The sequence below is a fragment of the Gallus gallus genome, chromosome 1 (genome assembly GCF_016699485.2).
Source record: "Gallus gallus isolate bGalGal1 chromosome 1, bGalGal1.mat.broiler.GRCg7b, whole genome shotgun sequence".
Lineage (NCBI taxonomy): Eukaryota > Metazoa > Chordata > Aves > Galliformes > Phasianidae > Gallus > Gallus gallus.
In genome coordinates, this window is record NC_052532.1 from 4,808,950 (window position 1) to 4,823,347 (window position 14,398).

The following is a 14,398-nucleotide window of genomic DNA, read 5'->3' on the forward strand; positions in this document are numbered from 1 at the left end:
GCAGTAATGTCTACCCATAGCAGGGAATCTTAGCATGACCGAACTAAACACATTTTAAAACCAAGAGCTTAATTTATTCCTTAGTGAGTTATTTGAGTGTGAGTTGGTTGCCCTTTGCTTGCCCTGCTATCCAGAGAATGACTAGCACCTCCAGCAACAGGTCAGCCTGTCTTCTGTTTTGATTTGACTCTTGTCCTCCATTGAGACTGTGGAGAATGTCTAAAAGTAAGAAGCTTTTGAAGCACCACAGTCAGAGTTAAGAGACATAAATATGCTGTGCTAGTGTTGCTGAAATTTTAATTGGAAAGTTTTCTGAAGGTTAGAATAGTTGTTCTGGTCCAAATTTGAGAAAGAGGAGAAGGAGTTATTAAAGTGCACTCTGATGGGAAATAGAAGAATGCTTTTCCACACGTACAATAACGGCTTGTATCTTAGTATCCTGTCCTCCAAGCATTTGTTCTGTGCTGTGAGGCCATGATAAGTCTTAGATGAAGTATACCATGTGTGTGCTTTCCAAACGAAACTATTCTAAATGCAAAAAAGCATTGATACAGTCCAACTGCAGACTAGCCAGTTTTTAAAATCTCAGAGATCTGTCTGTGAGATGGAAAAAACATTGTTCACCTCGCTGTCAGAACTACTTACGTACATGGTAAAGTTGGAGATGAAAGCTGCAGCTGGGATCTGCATCTCAAACACGGCTTCTCGTGCCTCAGATCCACTATTCACCATTGTGCAGAACACCGTGGTGAAAGCATAGCGAGAAATGATTGTGGATTTCACAGAGAATTCAGACATCCGAGGCCTAGTTTCCTGTAGATATCAAAGGTTACCCATTAACAGTGACAGCTAGGTAACTCTCCCCTTCAACTTTACAGCAGGTTTAATATTTAATATTCTCAAAGAATGATCCCTTTTACAATGAGTATTTTACTCCCTGTGAGAAACACAGCAAGCAAGGTGAGGATTGCCTCCGAAATATCAGGTGAGATGCAAAAGTTAAACTGAAGACATGGCAGTACCTTTGTTCATACACATGGTCAAAAACCACTGTCATTCTCCAGTTCTCAGGAAGGGTCTGAGCAGCACGAGAGCTCTGATTTTGCCAGCATCTATCTTGTGAAATACACTGATAAAATCCATCTGTATCCTAAGTCGCACCCTTCAGTTCTAACTATTCGAGACAGTGAGGATTAGCCCCTTCTGGCCTGGAAGAGAAGCCCAAAATATCTCCCCATAGGGTCCAGAACTGATGTCACAAGAGCAGATGTAAGACTTCTTGAAAGACTGAGATCACTGTGCATGGAGCAGCATCTTAAAACTGACACAGTCAGATCCGTAAGTTTTGTAAACAGAGAAACTGCTGTCATTGGAGTGGGTTGAGTCCTCCTCTGCTGAGAGTCAATGCTGGAGGTCTCAGCCAATGGATGGAAGAGATTTAATAAGAAACACTGACACAGTGACATCTCGAACAAAATATTTTAAGCCTTTTAGCCCATGTTGGATTCCTTCCAGCAGAGAAGCAGCAGAGACTTCAGAGAATGACACATGATGTAGCAGTGGAAGCTGAAAGCCAGTTTCTGCTGCATGGGAATGTGTCCTGGGTTGGAGCATTTCTCCAGTCTAAGATGATTTTTGACAGCCACGTCTCCATGGAACTCAACAGTTTTCATCCTAGAAGACTTCAGTGTATTTAACTATAAGTAGCCCGTTAAAAAAAGAATCTGTCTGCTGCCTTAAACCATTAAAGTCTGAAACTTCAAAAGCAGAAGGGAGCTAAACAGTAAAAGACATTGCAAGTAAAGAGCAATTTTGCTAAACCAAGTACATCAAGAATTTATTCCTACTGAGGTTAGTAAAAAGTCACAGCCCCCTGAGACTTGTGAAGACACAAACATGTTCTTCAGCTGCACTACCAGCCTTTTTTTCCCAATAAAAATAATTTTCCCAAATGGCTTAACAAAGGGATCAATTGTTGTATGAATAAGTATGAAACAGAAAATATTCTGCAGTAGCTGATGGCATCAGAATAGCAATAAGTGAGCATCCAACTAAAAAAGCTGCCGGGCTAGTTCATTTGACTTCCAGGCAAATGAAAGGCAAAAACTATCATTTTTAGTGTGAGCTGGTTCACTAATTGCAGACAGCTCAATGAGACGGATCTACTTAATGTAGATATCCACCCTTAGGCTACAAGTGGTTTTTAGTCAGTAGGTGGTGACTAGGACAATATTCCCAAAATATGGGACAGCTTGTTCTTAGGACTTTCCCTCGCACATAGGCATGAATTTTCAGTTTCTATCTGCTGAAAGTGGAGAGGATGGGGAGTTTTAATCTGGAATTATGTTGCAGGAACATTTCCAGATCTACTGGGATGATGTTCCATTCACTCTTTTGTACCACAAATTGCCTGTGGCCTATCCAGTGTTAAAGAGGATTTCATTGCAGAAGTGAAAGAGAGAACCTGAAAATGCAGCAAATGCCTTAGATTCAAATGTCCTGCATTCACTCCCATTTTCTGCATTTCATCACAATCTGTGGGTGCAAACCAGGCTGACAGCTCAACAGCAAATTGCTGAGATACACACTGGTTTTGCAGTGGCAGATCTTGTCAAGACAAGAACATAGCCTGTCACTGGCAGGGATCAATAGTACATGCTCAGAGAAGAGTGTTAAGATCAGGCCAACCTGATACTACTCAAGAACTTTCTCTCAGTATTCTCTAATTAGTGGCTGAAGGAATTTCTACACCCAATGTGGTATTTTATGAACACCATTCCTGGAGGTGTTCAAGAAATGTGAAGATGTGGTTCACAGGGACATGGTTTAGTAGGCAATACTAATGGCAGGTGAACGATTCTATGATTCTATTTTATATGAAGAACCACATCCTTTAGAAATTTTCTACCAGGTCTATCATCTACTAGTTTCAGCTGATCTCTGTTAAATCTCTGCATCCCTTGAAACAAGCTCCAGTTCTAATATCTTCACAGACAAGTGGCAAAAACAAATGGAAAAAGAAATATGTTCAGCACTTCTTCCTCCTTGTGGTGGGTAGATGTTGCTGCTGGAGAGAGCAAACACTGTGCAAGGGCATCATACACAACTGGGGATGAAAGAGCCTTGCGGCTCTGGAAGGGATCTGACATACAGCCCTGGAAGGGATCTGCTGTTTCTTGTATATAGAAAATATAAATGCTGGGGGCAGAGGCGGTTTCCAAACAGGTTGCTAGGTTGGGCTTGGCGGGCAGCCCAAGTTCCAGTCTGCGATTCTCGCACGTTCCCTGGAGCCCTTACACAATCCGTCAGTGCTTGGTTCTCTGACTTACAGCTGCACAAATGCCTGCTTGTTTCCCCCACTTTTTATTAAGGTCTTCAGAAGATGAGAGCACAAAGGAAAAAACAAAACAAAACAAACCATTTGTTTAATATTATTATTGCTGTGATTTATTGTTCCTATTAAAAATAAAGCTAGGGAGTGCCAAGGCAGTGGATTAGCACTTTGCTACAATAAAGGTTGGCTGGAGGCTTTTTGAAGATGTCCCAGTTATTATGCTGAACTGGGAGCTGCAAATTTTCTGCCAAACATATTATTTTGTGTTTGTTTATAACAAATCTTTGGAAAGACAGAAAAGAGCTGAAGATAAATGAAATTCACTCCACATTTTTGCCTCTATCAGTTGCTTTCATCAAAATATATTGACTGCATGTCAAATTAGAAGTTGTAAACTAATAGTAAGATTGAGGATTGCTCTCCCTTAGGGTGCTGATTCAAAAGCATCAAAGATCAAAGGAGCTAGAAGCTACTGATGGCTGTTCAGTGTGTGAAATGAGTTCTTCCAGTTCTCAGCTGAGAAAAGAAACCAGGAAAATAACTGGCCATGAATAGCAATTTCACTGGCTTTAGCCATATTTTTATCTAAGCCATGCAAATCTCAGTGCAGCAACATAGCCAGATCTGACAAATTTTCTGTACATCTTAAAACTTAGATTCCCCTACCAAAAAGAAGATACTGGCTTCTTTGTTTCCTCTCTTTCTTCAATAAACTCTGGCTTCAGAGAACAACAGATCCTCAAATTTCAAAATGAACTCTCTTTTTCTCTTGAAATTCAGTGCGATTTCATCACTCTCATTCATGTTCATTGCATGGTTGATGATGATAGCATTGGATGCTACCCAAATTTGTGGCTGAGAAGATGGACTGGGAAGAGTTTGAAGAACTTATACATATTGGATGACGCAAAATTAAGATTTTTTTCCCTAGAATCACACCCTACCATCACTGACTGATACAATTTACTATTGGGCACAGGGATGCACATACATATAGATACACAGAACAAGTGTAATTCTCATGAAATAAAAGACAGGGTGATACATACCAGCCTCTGCAAAAATCTGGTCTGTCTTGGGACACGACGTACAACCTGCATAGAATTAAAGGAGTTAATGGAGCCTAGTCAACTTTTAGAAAACTTGCCATTTGTTTAAATCCAGACGTGAGCTTATGTGACTGATCACCCATGGCCAGGCTCAAATGTTCCTCTGGTTAAAACTAAAACCTAAATTTCTTCTCTATTGGCATACCCATTCATCAAAGCTCAGCTGTGGAATGCTGCTCTCATGAGTGAGAAGGTACTGTGTGTTTTGCAAATGCTACCTGTCCAGAGAGTCTCCATTTGAAGGCAAGGACATCAGCTGTAGCTGTCCATGCTGTGTCTTCATCCTCAAGCATGTTCTCTGACAGCTTCCTATGGAAGTACACAAAGGCTTTGTACTACTGTTTTTCCAGTTGCATGGTGTGTGATGCGTGATGAGCTCTGCTAAATGGCTTCCCAGGAAAATAATGTCCATCTGTTTTTATGTTGGACATTACAAATACACTGTTTTTATTAGGATTTTCCCAGCCCACATCTCCAAGTCTCTGTTAGGAAGGGAAAGCTGGAAGTTAACCGTAGATCAGATGAAATGACTTCATAGATGAGAAATGGCTGTCAACCCAATGTCAGGCATCCTTACTTCAATCCTTTCTGCCTTAGGATCTCAGGAGGCGTAACAATTAATCAGACCAGAGCAGGGCAAACTGAGGCCTGCACTAATTTCATTTGCTTATCGAGTGTCATTTTGAGCCCACCTAAATCATCAGATAAAAGTCAAAGCCCATTCCTCATCCTTACTTGGGGATTTTATTATTAAACAAAGTATTTCATCAATGACAGCGCAGTCATACTCATTTCATCACCCTTCACAACAACTCCTCTGACTTTTTTCCCACATAAGAGTAAGTCTTGGCTTAACAACAAGTCCAAATCCAATCCCTCCTCAAAATAGAGAGTACAAGTCTCTTGTCAGTGAGGAATAATGAGGGAAGCCAAGTGACTTTTTAAAATGTTGGTGAAACTCTAGAGAACAGAGGAATGCAATTATAATTTTTTTTTACCTGATTTGCCCTTTCTCTTGATTTACACTGAAAACAAAGTCACTCCTTGCCAAATATATAATTTTTTTCTCTTTATTCATGCATTGTGAAGCTCAGAAAAGCCTGGTGGAGAAATTAAATGTCTTCTCTGTTAGAATCTTATTTTTCATCTTTATTTTTAGCCAACATCTTGTAAAATTAGAACCTAGGAAAAGCATTTCCCCCAGGAAATTCAGAGGAAAGGAGAGGAGAGGAGAGGAGAGGAGAGGAGAGGAGAGGAGAGGAGAGGAGAGGAGAGGAGAGGAGAGGAGAGGAGAGGAGAGGAGAGGAGAGGAGAGGAGAGGAGAGGAGAGGAGAGGAGAGGAGAGGAGAGGAGAGGAGAGGAGAGGAGAGGAGAGGAGAGGAGAGGAGAGGAGAGGAGAGGAGAGGAGAGGAGAGGAGAGGAGAGGAGAGGAGAGGAGAGGAGAGGAGGGAGGATAATGTGATTATCTCAGAAAGATAGCTTCTGATGTCTTGAGAATAACTGGTAGATACTGGTCAGTAGCTAATTTCTGCATGTTAGGACTTTATGGCTACTGCCAAAGCACTCCTGCAGGGTTTATGACACCAGTCAGTCCACTGGAGTATTTTTAAAACATCCTACTTCACTAACATCATCTAATGGAACAATTTCCAACTTTCCAGCAATCTTTATCTTTAAAGCCTTCTGAAGCACTCTACTTAAAGCCCAACAACTTCTAGTACTGACTCCATTGCTGCTGACAACTTAGCATGGCATACAAGGAATAAGCTGGGCAGTAGCAACCTAATAACCACTGAAGACCTGACCAGGACTGCCTCTAGTGCAATGGCAATAAATAGCAACCTTGTCATCTGCCCTAGCTTCCCAACAGTTCTCCCTGTAAGCAGATGAATGAGTGTTCCCAAATACCATTCAACTAGCAGGACAGTGTTGAAGATGGTTTACCACTTGTACAGCTAGGTGTGCAAGATGGTCCTGGATTATTGCTAAATTTCCCAACAAGAAATACATGTCTGCAGTAATCAGGATTGGCAAAAAAGTTGCTGAGGTCCTCCCAGTGGAGAGAGATGAACACTCCTGTAGAGTGATTCTTCCCATGCTAGTATGGGAGGAATGGGCAACTGAATGACTAACTCTAGACAGGTACAGATACATATGGAAAGTTTCAGTCTTCCTATGTGTGACAGAAGATGCCAAATACAGATATCTAGTGCTGTCTATGGCACTCTAGAGTATCCCCCTTGGCATCCAGCAGGATCCATAGATCCTGCATCACATCCAAAGGTCTTAGATACAACAGAGCCTCCCAGATCTCATCAAATTTAGGTAACTGCCTATTCAGGTAACTTAAGCAAAGTCACCCATAATATCCATCAGCAGGTGCTGAAGGATGTGAGCACAGGTTTAACATTCAGTCTGCTAAACCACAGCCTCCAAACTACCATTGCAATGTAGTTCATTGCCTGTTCAGGCCCATTTCTCCAGAAAATCTAAGCTGCACAATGGCACAGTACAACAGTCCTCACTTGCAGAATTTATTTTTTTTTCTCCCGTGGTCAAGAGGCATTTTACAAGCTGAAGTACATGAAAGTTAATTTAATCCAGCTTCAGTTAAAAATCAAGTACAGTAAAACTGAGACCATAGGACAGGGCAGAAAAACCTTCCTCCAAGCCTGAAATACTCTGAATTACTCAGACTGGCGCAAGGCCAGGGGACTGCATTAACTCTCTTGTCCCTGCAGCACATGTTGTTTAACACAGCAATCAGGATGCCAGCTCGCCAGAGGCAGTAAGACCACGTCCCTTGGCAGCACAGGAGGGTGCTGGAGCTTTAACTCAAAGAATCACCTGAGCTCTCAGCCATGGGGACAGCAGAGAGGTGCAAGAAATTCACTTTTAGCAGCCTGCTGTGCATGTTAATGCCAAACCCTGAAGAAAGTGACTGCAAACGGGTGACAAATTCAGCGCATTTTTCTTACTGTCAGTGCTCTCTCACCACAGAGGCCAACCAGGCAGTTTGTTCACCTGACAGCGCTTGACACACACCAATCCAAGAGCTCTCCAGCTAGCTACTTTCAATTAATCCATGCCAATTAACAGGGCACAAGCCACCAGATGTCCCCAAATAACAACTATCTTAACACCTACTTGCTCCACAACGCTGTAGTCTGCCATCAGCTTCTCCTCCAGGTACCTTGCCATCAGCTCCGAGTCGGGCTGCCCCACGGCAGCAGGGAAACAGCAGCAGAGCCATAGCCAAATGATCATCATGGAGGGGCAGCAGGTAGGAGGAAAACCCCACTGCCTACACTGCTGCTTGTGGTGCGGACAGACTGTGAGCAGGCTGACAGGAGGCGAGTCGATCCACCCTCTTCTCCTCCTTCCCAGCTCGGGACCGGCCCCTTTTCCACTCAGGGTTTCTCTGGCTGCCAGGGTTTTCTATCCTGCAGTCACTTCCCCTCAGTCTGGGATTACAGGCACAATCCTCATGCCCTTCTCAGTGCTGCCCGCAGCCCCCATCTCAACTCCTGTGGGCAGACAGACAGAGTGGATCAGAACTGAGGGTCCCTGAGGTGCTGCCACATGTCCTCATATCACCCCAAGCAAGGGGACAGTTGAGGAGGTCCTCCCATGCAGCCTGGAGTCAAAAGGGGTAAGATGCCAAGGGAATGCTGCATGGAGACACAGAGATGGGTGGCTTGGACACAGGGCTGGGGGACTTGGTAAGGCATAGGAACAGGCTGCCCAGGGAAGTGGTGAGGTCACCATACCTGGAGGTGTTCAAGAAATGTGGAAATATGGCACTGAGGGACATGGTGTAGTGGGCATGGTGGGAACTGGTTGGACTAGATGATCTTAGAAGTCTTTTTCCAACCTTAATGATTCTATGATTTCAGTGTCAGCAGCACCCTAACCCTACAGTGGCCCTCTGTGAAGTGCCATTTCTTTTGCTGGGGCAGGACCCAAGATGGCTGCTGCCACAGGGCACACTCTGAGGTGCTGGTGCCTAGCTCTGGTGACAGCTGAAAGAGCCTCTCTGTGTCTCCTTATGCTATTCACCATTATGTCAGGCAGCCCTGAGTGGCTTATGCCACAGTTTGTATATAAAAGCATTCTTCTGCCCACCCTTTCGGGAGCATGATCCAAGCACATACTTGAAGGTTTGCCCAGAAGGGGTACAACTGTACATTTCCACCCTCTCTGAAGGGATTTTTATGTTCCCTCCTCCCCTCCAGCCTCTACTGAAGAGAACAGGCAGTGGGGTGCCGAGGGAGGTACAGGCAAAGCACACCATGAGAGCAGCCATGAGATGGGCTGAGCCCCACCTCACTGAGCCCATGGCAGCAGCAACGCTTCCTCCTTCTTCTTGTTGCCAAGATCTCTGGTTCATTGGTGAAAGCAGCCCCAGGGCCTGGTTTCTCAGCACAGGGCAGGGCTCCCTCCGCACCCTCACCTTGGCACCCCGCCTGCTGCCTCCCCGCCAGGCTGCAGGCGGCCCGGGAAAGCTGTCAGCATGGTGTTGGCCTGGCACTTTATCTTGGCACCATTGTGCCCCAGAGCTCTGCTTTCATCCCTCCCTCTCATTGTCTTGTTGGTAGTTTCTCAACTCTAGCAGACCCATTTTTCCTCTTTTTTCTTTCACATGCTGTCCTTTCAAGATTGAAACCATTGTGTTCTCACTTTCCAGCTCTAGGCCATCAGAGACTGAGGCCGTTTTGCTTCAGCTCCAGTCCAATGTGGGGAATGTCCAATGAGTGGCTCAGTACCACAGGCTTGGCACCTTTTTTTGGTGAGGCCATACCTCAGTACTGTGCTTAGTTCTGGGCCCCTCACTACAACAGAGACATTGAAGCCCTGGGCTGTGTCCAGAGAAGGGCAATGAAGCTCTGAAGGGTCTGGAGCACAGACCTTGTGGGGAGTGGCTGAGGGAACTGGGATTGTTCACTCTGGAGAAGAGAAGGCCCAGAGGAGACCTTATTGCTGTCTACATCTACCTTGAAGGAGGTAGCAGCGAGGTGGGAGACAGTTTCTTCTCCCAGGTAACAGTGATATGATGAGAGAGAATGGCCTCAGGTTGTGCCAGGGGAAGTTCAGGTTGGATATTAGGAAAGAATTCTACTCAAAAGGAATGATTGGGCACTGGCACAGGCTGCGCAGGAAGGCGGTGGAGTCACTGTCCCTGGAGGTGTTCAATAACCGTGAAGATGTGGCACTGAGGGATGTGGTTAGTGGGCGTGGTGGGGATGGATTGGTGGTTGGACTGCATGATCTTAGTCATCTTTTCCAACCTTAATGATTCTATGATATTGCCAGTCTGATGCCAAAATGTCCTTCCAGCCCTACTGGAAGGTGTAAGCACACCATTGGATCACTGGAACCCAAAAGTTTCTCCTTCTCTACCGTGTTCAAGAAAGCAGTGCTTCTCTCTGAGGACCAGAAAAATAATTGAAGCAATTTGCATTTGGTATTCAGCTTATTTCAGCTTCTTCATGTCTTATCCGGCTCACACGTGGAAGAGCTGAGCACAGGAGTAGGGTGAGAATCAGGATTGTGACATCCTGTACCCTCACTGATAACATTAGGGATGCTTCTAAGCCTCCCCTCTCCAAGTTTTACTGACCAAGATCCGTGGCTGAACTTGCAGCTCTCCAGCACATACTTAGGTCTCAAAACAGGCATTTACAATAGTACATAAAGGATGATTTTCCTATTGATTTGGAAAACCTAGAAGAAACCAAGTCACCTCTGTAAAAGCAAGTCAAAACTACCTAGAGGTGTTTGCCAGTTTGAAATAATCACTGAGCGAGCAGTCAGGACACATCTGGGAAAAACTGTCCAGAACCCACCAGCTATCACTCTTGGCCTCTTGATCAGAATTCAGCTTGTTTTTAGCCCTCACTCTGCTTCTCCTGTTGCACAGGCGAGGAACTGTAGCATCAGTCAGTAGCTTATCCTGGACATGTCTGGTGAAAGGAAAAAATTCAGAACAGGCATGGGGTAACAAACTGGGATGAGAGAATGAGCTGGGGAAAACACTGCCCTTCCCAAAATGATTAGAAGCAGCTAGTTCTGCTCAGGTTCCCAGTAAGTGCACATAAGGACGCAGCACAAAGTTTAATAAGACCAAGCTGTGTTTTATTAATCATGGTTCAGATGCTGTTAGGTTTGCATGTGAACATTAAGCCTGAGGTCCTAATTGCTTATATTATCCCTTCTTCCGTCTCTGGAATATGATCTCCTGATTTTGGGGGGGAACATGAAAGTCAGTGTTCCAGGGATACTGTTGGAGATGGAGATAAGCAATTATTCATGTGTGCCTGTTTGCATTAGACAAATTTGATGCTGACTTTTGCCAGCTTAGCAAGATGAGCAGCTGTTCTTTGGGTGGGAGCTCACCAAATTAAATTGCCTGGCATTCCTCCAGTCAGCACGTTCAGAGATGGGGGAAAGACACGAGCTGGCAGGTGAGCTTCAGTGCGCAGTTCACCTGTGATGGATCATGTTATGTCAAGGAATGTCTCTGTGTTGACATACAAACACATAAACCTTGATGTTGCTCTGCCTTCACATGTCTGCATCCCCATTTTTCCACACAGTGCTCATAGACAGGACTAGTCTTTCTCATTGTCACCATACCATTAGTTAAATAAACCCTGTAGGAAGTTGTTGAAGTCAAAGAAAACATTGGTGCCTTTTAGTTCATGAGAAGGGGTAATCCAGGCTCCAGACTGAAGCTGAGGGAACCAGATCAGAGGAACATTTGGTCATTAGCTCTGTGCTCTGATACACAGATTCATAGATTAAAGGTTTCAGGTTTTCTGTTTCTCCAGGAAGAAGAATGGGACACCAGATAACCACCTCAAATATTAAATGCCCAACTAGAAGTGTATAATCATGGAACTAAGACTACGTGAAGTATTAATAAAGCACAGAATTTACTGACAATCAAAGCCAGCAACTTGATTAAGCAATTGCTAAGAGTCTTAGAGGACTACACAAACAGATGTATATTAGAAAAAAATTCTTATCAGAAAGAATGATGAGGTATTGGAACAGGTTGCCCAGGGCAGTGGTAGAGTCATTGTCTATGAAGGAGTTCAAGAGAAGGGTAGATATGGGATATGGTCTAAAGCAGGCGCAGGCATGGACTGATGGTTGGACTAGATGATCTTATTGGTCTTTCCAGTCTTAATGATTCCATGATTCTGTGACACAGATAAATGTCCAGAGTTAAAAATAGTTATGGTGAAATTTGGAGTACTACACTGAATATTTTATTTCAGTCCTCGATCAGTCAAGCAAACATCCTCCTCTGAAACGTCTGGATAGAACCTGGTGGTCCCAACTTCTGTTGCAGTCAGGGAGTTGCCTGTGTTCCAGGCAGGACTTTTCTGGTGACACAGTGGCTGCTGTTTTCCCATTGCCATTAGCTGTGTGCAATATGGCCCAGATGAGAATTTAGAACTTCAAAATCTGGTATTACTCTGATCTGGGATGAAAATTTTAAAGATGCCAAAGTGTCTGCCAAAGGGCCTCAGGAGGGAAATCTGAGTCTGCCTGGAGTGCTGCTGTGGAACACTCTTTGAAAAGGTCATCTGGGTAGAAAAGCAGCTTGCTGGGTGGTTTTGAATAATAATGCTAAGAGAAAGAGCTGAAGCAAGAGGAAAGTCCATTGTACATGTCTACAGTATCATTTCCCAGAATGGCTGGTGTGCAGGGAGATGCATGTCAGCAGCACTCCATGTACGTGCATTGCCTTGCAGGTACACTGTACTTAGCTGGGGCACTGGACATTTTCAGATATGAAATTCAGTTAGGGAAAGGGAAACTGACTATCTCATAAGAGACATGAATTGTCAGTATCCCTTCCCAGCTGCAAGCCAGGATAACACAATTTAACTATTCTGAGGAAGAGGATTCACAGTGGTGGCTCCAAATGCTTCAATGGGGACAGTGCGTGAAAACTTATTTCCAGAGGATTTTTGGCCATGGAGGGGACTGGCCACCAAGCAGCCCATACCAGAAAATATCTGCCTGAGATCCTGTTCTCCCCATTAAATGCCAAGGAAGTCCACCTATTCCAAGAGTAAATGGTAGGACTCAGGGATTGCTCTGAGCTGAGCCTCTTCAGCACTTGTTTCTTCCATATATATTTTCTGTTCTTTTGCCTTCAGAAATCTCGGGTTTTTGAACTCGTTCGTGCAGCATATTTGAGCACTTCGTGCCATCTAGTGGTCACAGTTTTCCAATGTTGTTGTTTTTACCTAAAAAAAATAATTAAGCCCATTTGGTGGTAATGAGAGGAATGAAATAAAGCATTAAAAAATTAACATTTTAATAAAATTCTATTCCATAGGACTCCATCTCCTCAGTGCATTGGTTATTAGCTTCCAGGTCTGGAGTCCCAGGTACTGCTTTTCCTGCAGTCCTGGACAGGCCCCACCATTGTCACATAGGCTCTGACTGCAATCATGGAGGTGTTCCTAAGCTGTTTTTAAGGTAGGTAACTTAAATACCACTTAAGTACCATATAAGCACACAGCACTGACCAAGAATTGCTTAAGAGGCTGAGTGAACACTGAGTCCAAGCCCTATGGCTAGTTTCTTAAGCCCCTGACTATTTGATTTAAACCCAGCCTGGATGTTTTATGTATCACTCAGCTACAAGCCAACCTTCCTCTGAAGCACTCTGCATGGGATCTGTGTGCTGAGGATCTCCTCTGCTCAGAAAGCCTCTGCTCAGAAACCTCAGAAAGGTAGAGCACCTTATTCCATAGAGTAGGAATCTTATGATGATACACTGACTTCTCCAGAGCTGGTGTTCCCATCCGAACTCCCAGTTGGACTCTCAGTATTGTACATGGCATGAATGAGACCCAGCACGGGCAGTATTTACCCCATTTTATGGTGGAAGCAGGTAATCAAATTGTCAGGCACAACATGGTCAGGAAAATCAGTTTCTTTCCATGGACTACAAAGGAAGACAAACAAGGCAGTCCCATCTATCATTATGCTATGTATCAAGAAAACCTGATCCCATCCTTCCCATTCACCTTCTGGATGTCTCCTCTTGATTCATGCACATCAATTCCCCCCACCTCCATGAAAAGCCACAGCACAGAAGACAACCTGCAGTAATGTAGAGGAGGAGAACACTGCCCAGATCATGCTGTTTTGGCCTGAGGAGTGCAGAACTACCTAATGAACAACTTCTGAGACCAGAAACTGTCTCTTCAAGAGAAGCAATGTTGCAGACTCTACACATGCAATCCTGAGGGCTGAACTGGAGCTTATGGATTAAGTAATAAACACTTTGATGGCAGTGGGCTGAAAGGCTGAAATTTTGCTTGGCTTCCTTGTGAATCTCTGGATGCAGTTTTAGGTCTTAACCTGAGAAGTGATCTGTTGAAAAGATGGAGAAAGGATGTGTAACAGCTAACTGAGGCTGTAGAAATTTTTTACTGAAGCATCAAAATGTGACAAAGCATAGTATAAGGTGACAGAATACTCTAGATACACTATACTATACTACGCTATATTATACTGTACTATCTGTGCTGTGCTATGCTGAATTACACTATGCTGAACTACGCTATACCAAACTACGCTATAGTGTGCTGTTCTGTCCCTGGATCCGCATAGTAATTCAGTCTTTCCCAGTGGGATTACTTAGATGTCTGCAAATTTCCTTTCTTTCCAAAAGAGTGGATGAGATGTACCAGCTTCTTTTGCCAGAAAAGTCCTCCCTCCCCTCTTTCTTCTTTCCTCCTTTTGCCTCAATGGATTACTTTATCCATTTTCTTAAGTGACCAAGGAGGCAAAAAGGCCAAAACAGTTTCAAAAATTACAGGAGCCTTACAACATGCTTTTGAAAATATCATCAGATGCTTTGTGGTGACTAACTTCAATAAACTAGAGCTATCCTACCAGCAGCCATGATCTTTCCCAGTTGGAG

The 14,398-nt window shown here is 44.0% G+C and overlaps 1 protein-coding gene across 2 annotated transcripts in view; it reads right to left on the reverse strand.

Annotated features, from left to right (window-relative positions):
* The window catches only part of ITIH5 (inter-alpha-trypsin inhibitor heavy chain family member 5), a 47,469-nt gene extending 39,690 nt beyond the window's left edge, over positions 1-7,779 (reverse strand). For both annotated transcript variants that reach the window (XM_015294316.4, XM_015294280.4), the window contains exons 1-3: positions 7,591-7,779; positions 4,384-4,428; positions 650-813 (exon numbers count right to left, since the gene is read on the reverse strand). In XM_015294316.4, coding sequence (XP_015149802.2) covers positions 650-813; positions 4,384-4,428; positions 7,591-7,713 — 332 coding nt within the window. In that variant the 5' untranslated portion in view covers positions 7,714-7,779. The remainder of the gene's footprint in view (positions 1-649; positions 814-4,383; positions 4,429-7,590) is intronic.
* Positions 7,780-14,398: the final 6,619 nt, after the last annotated feature.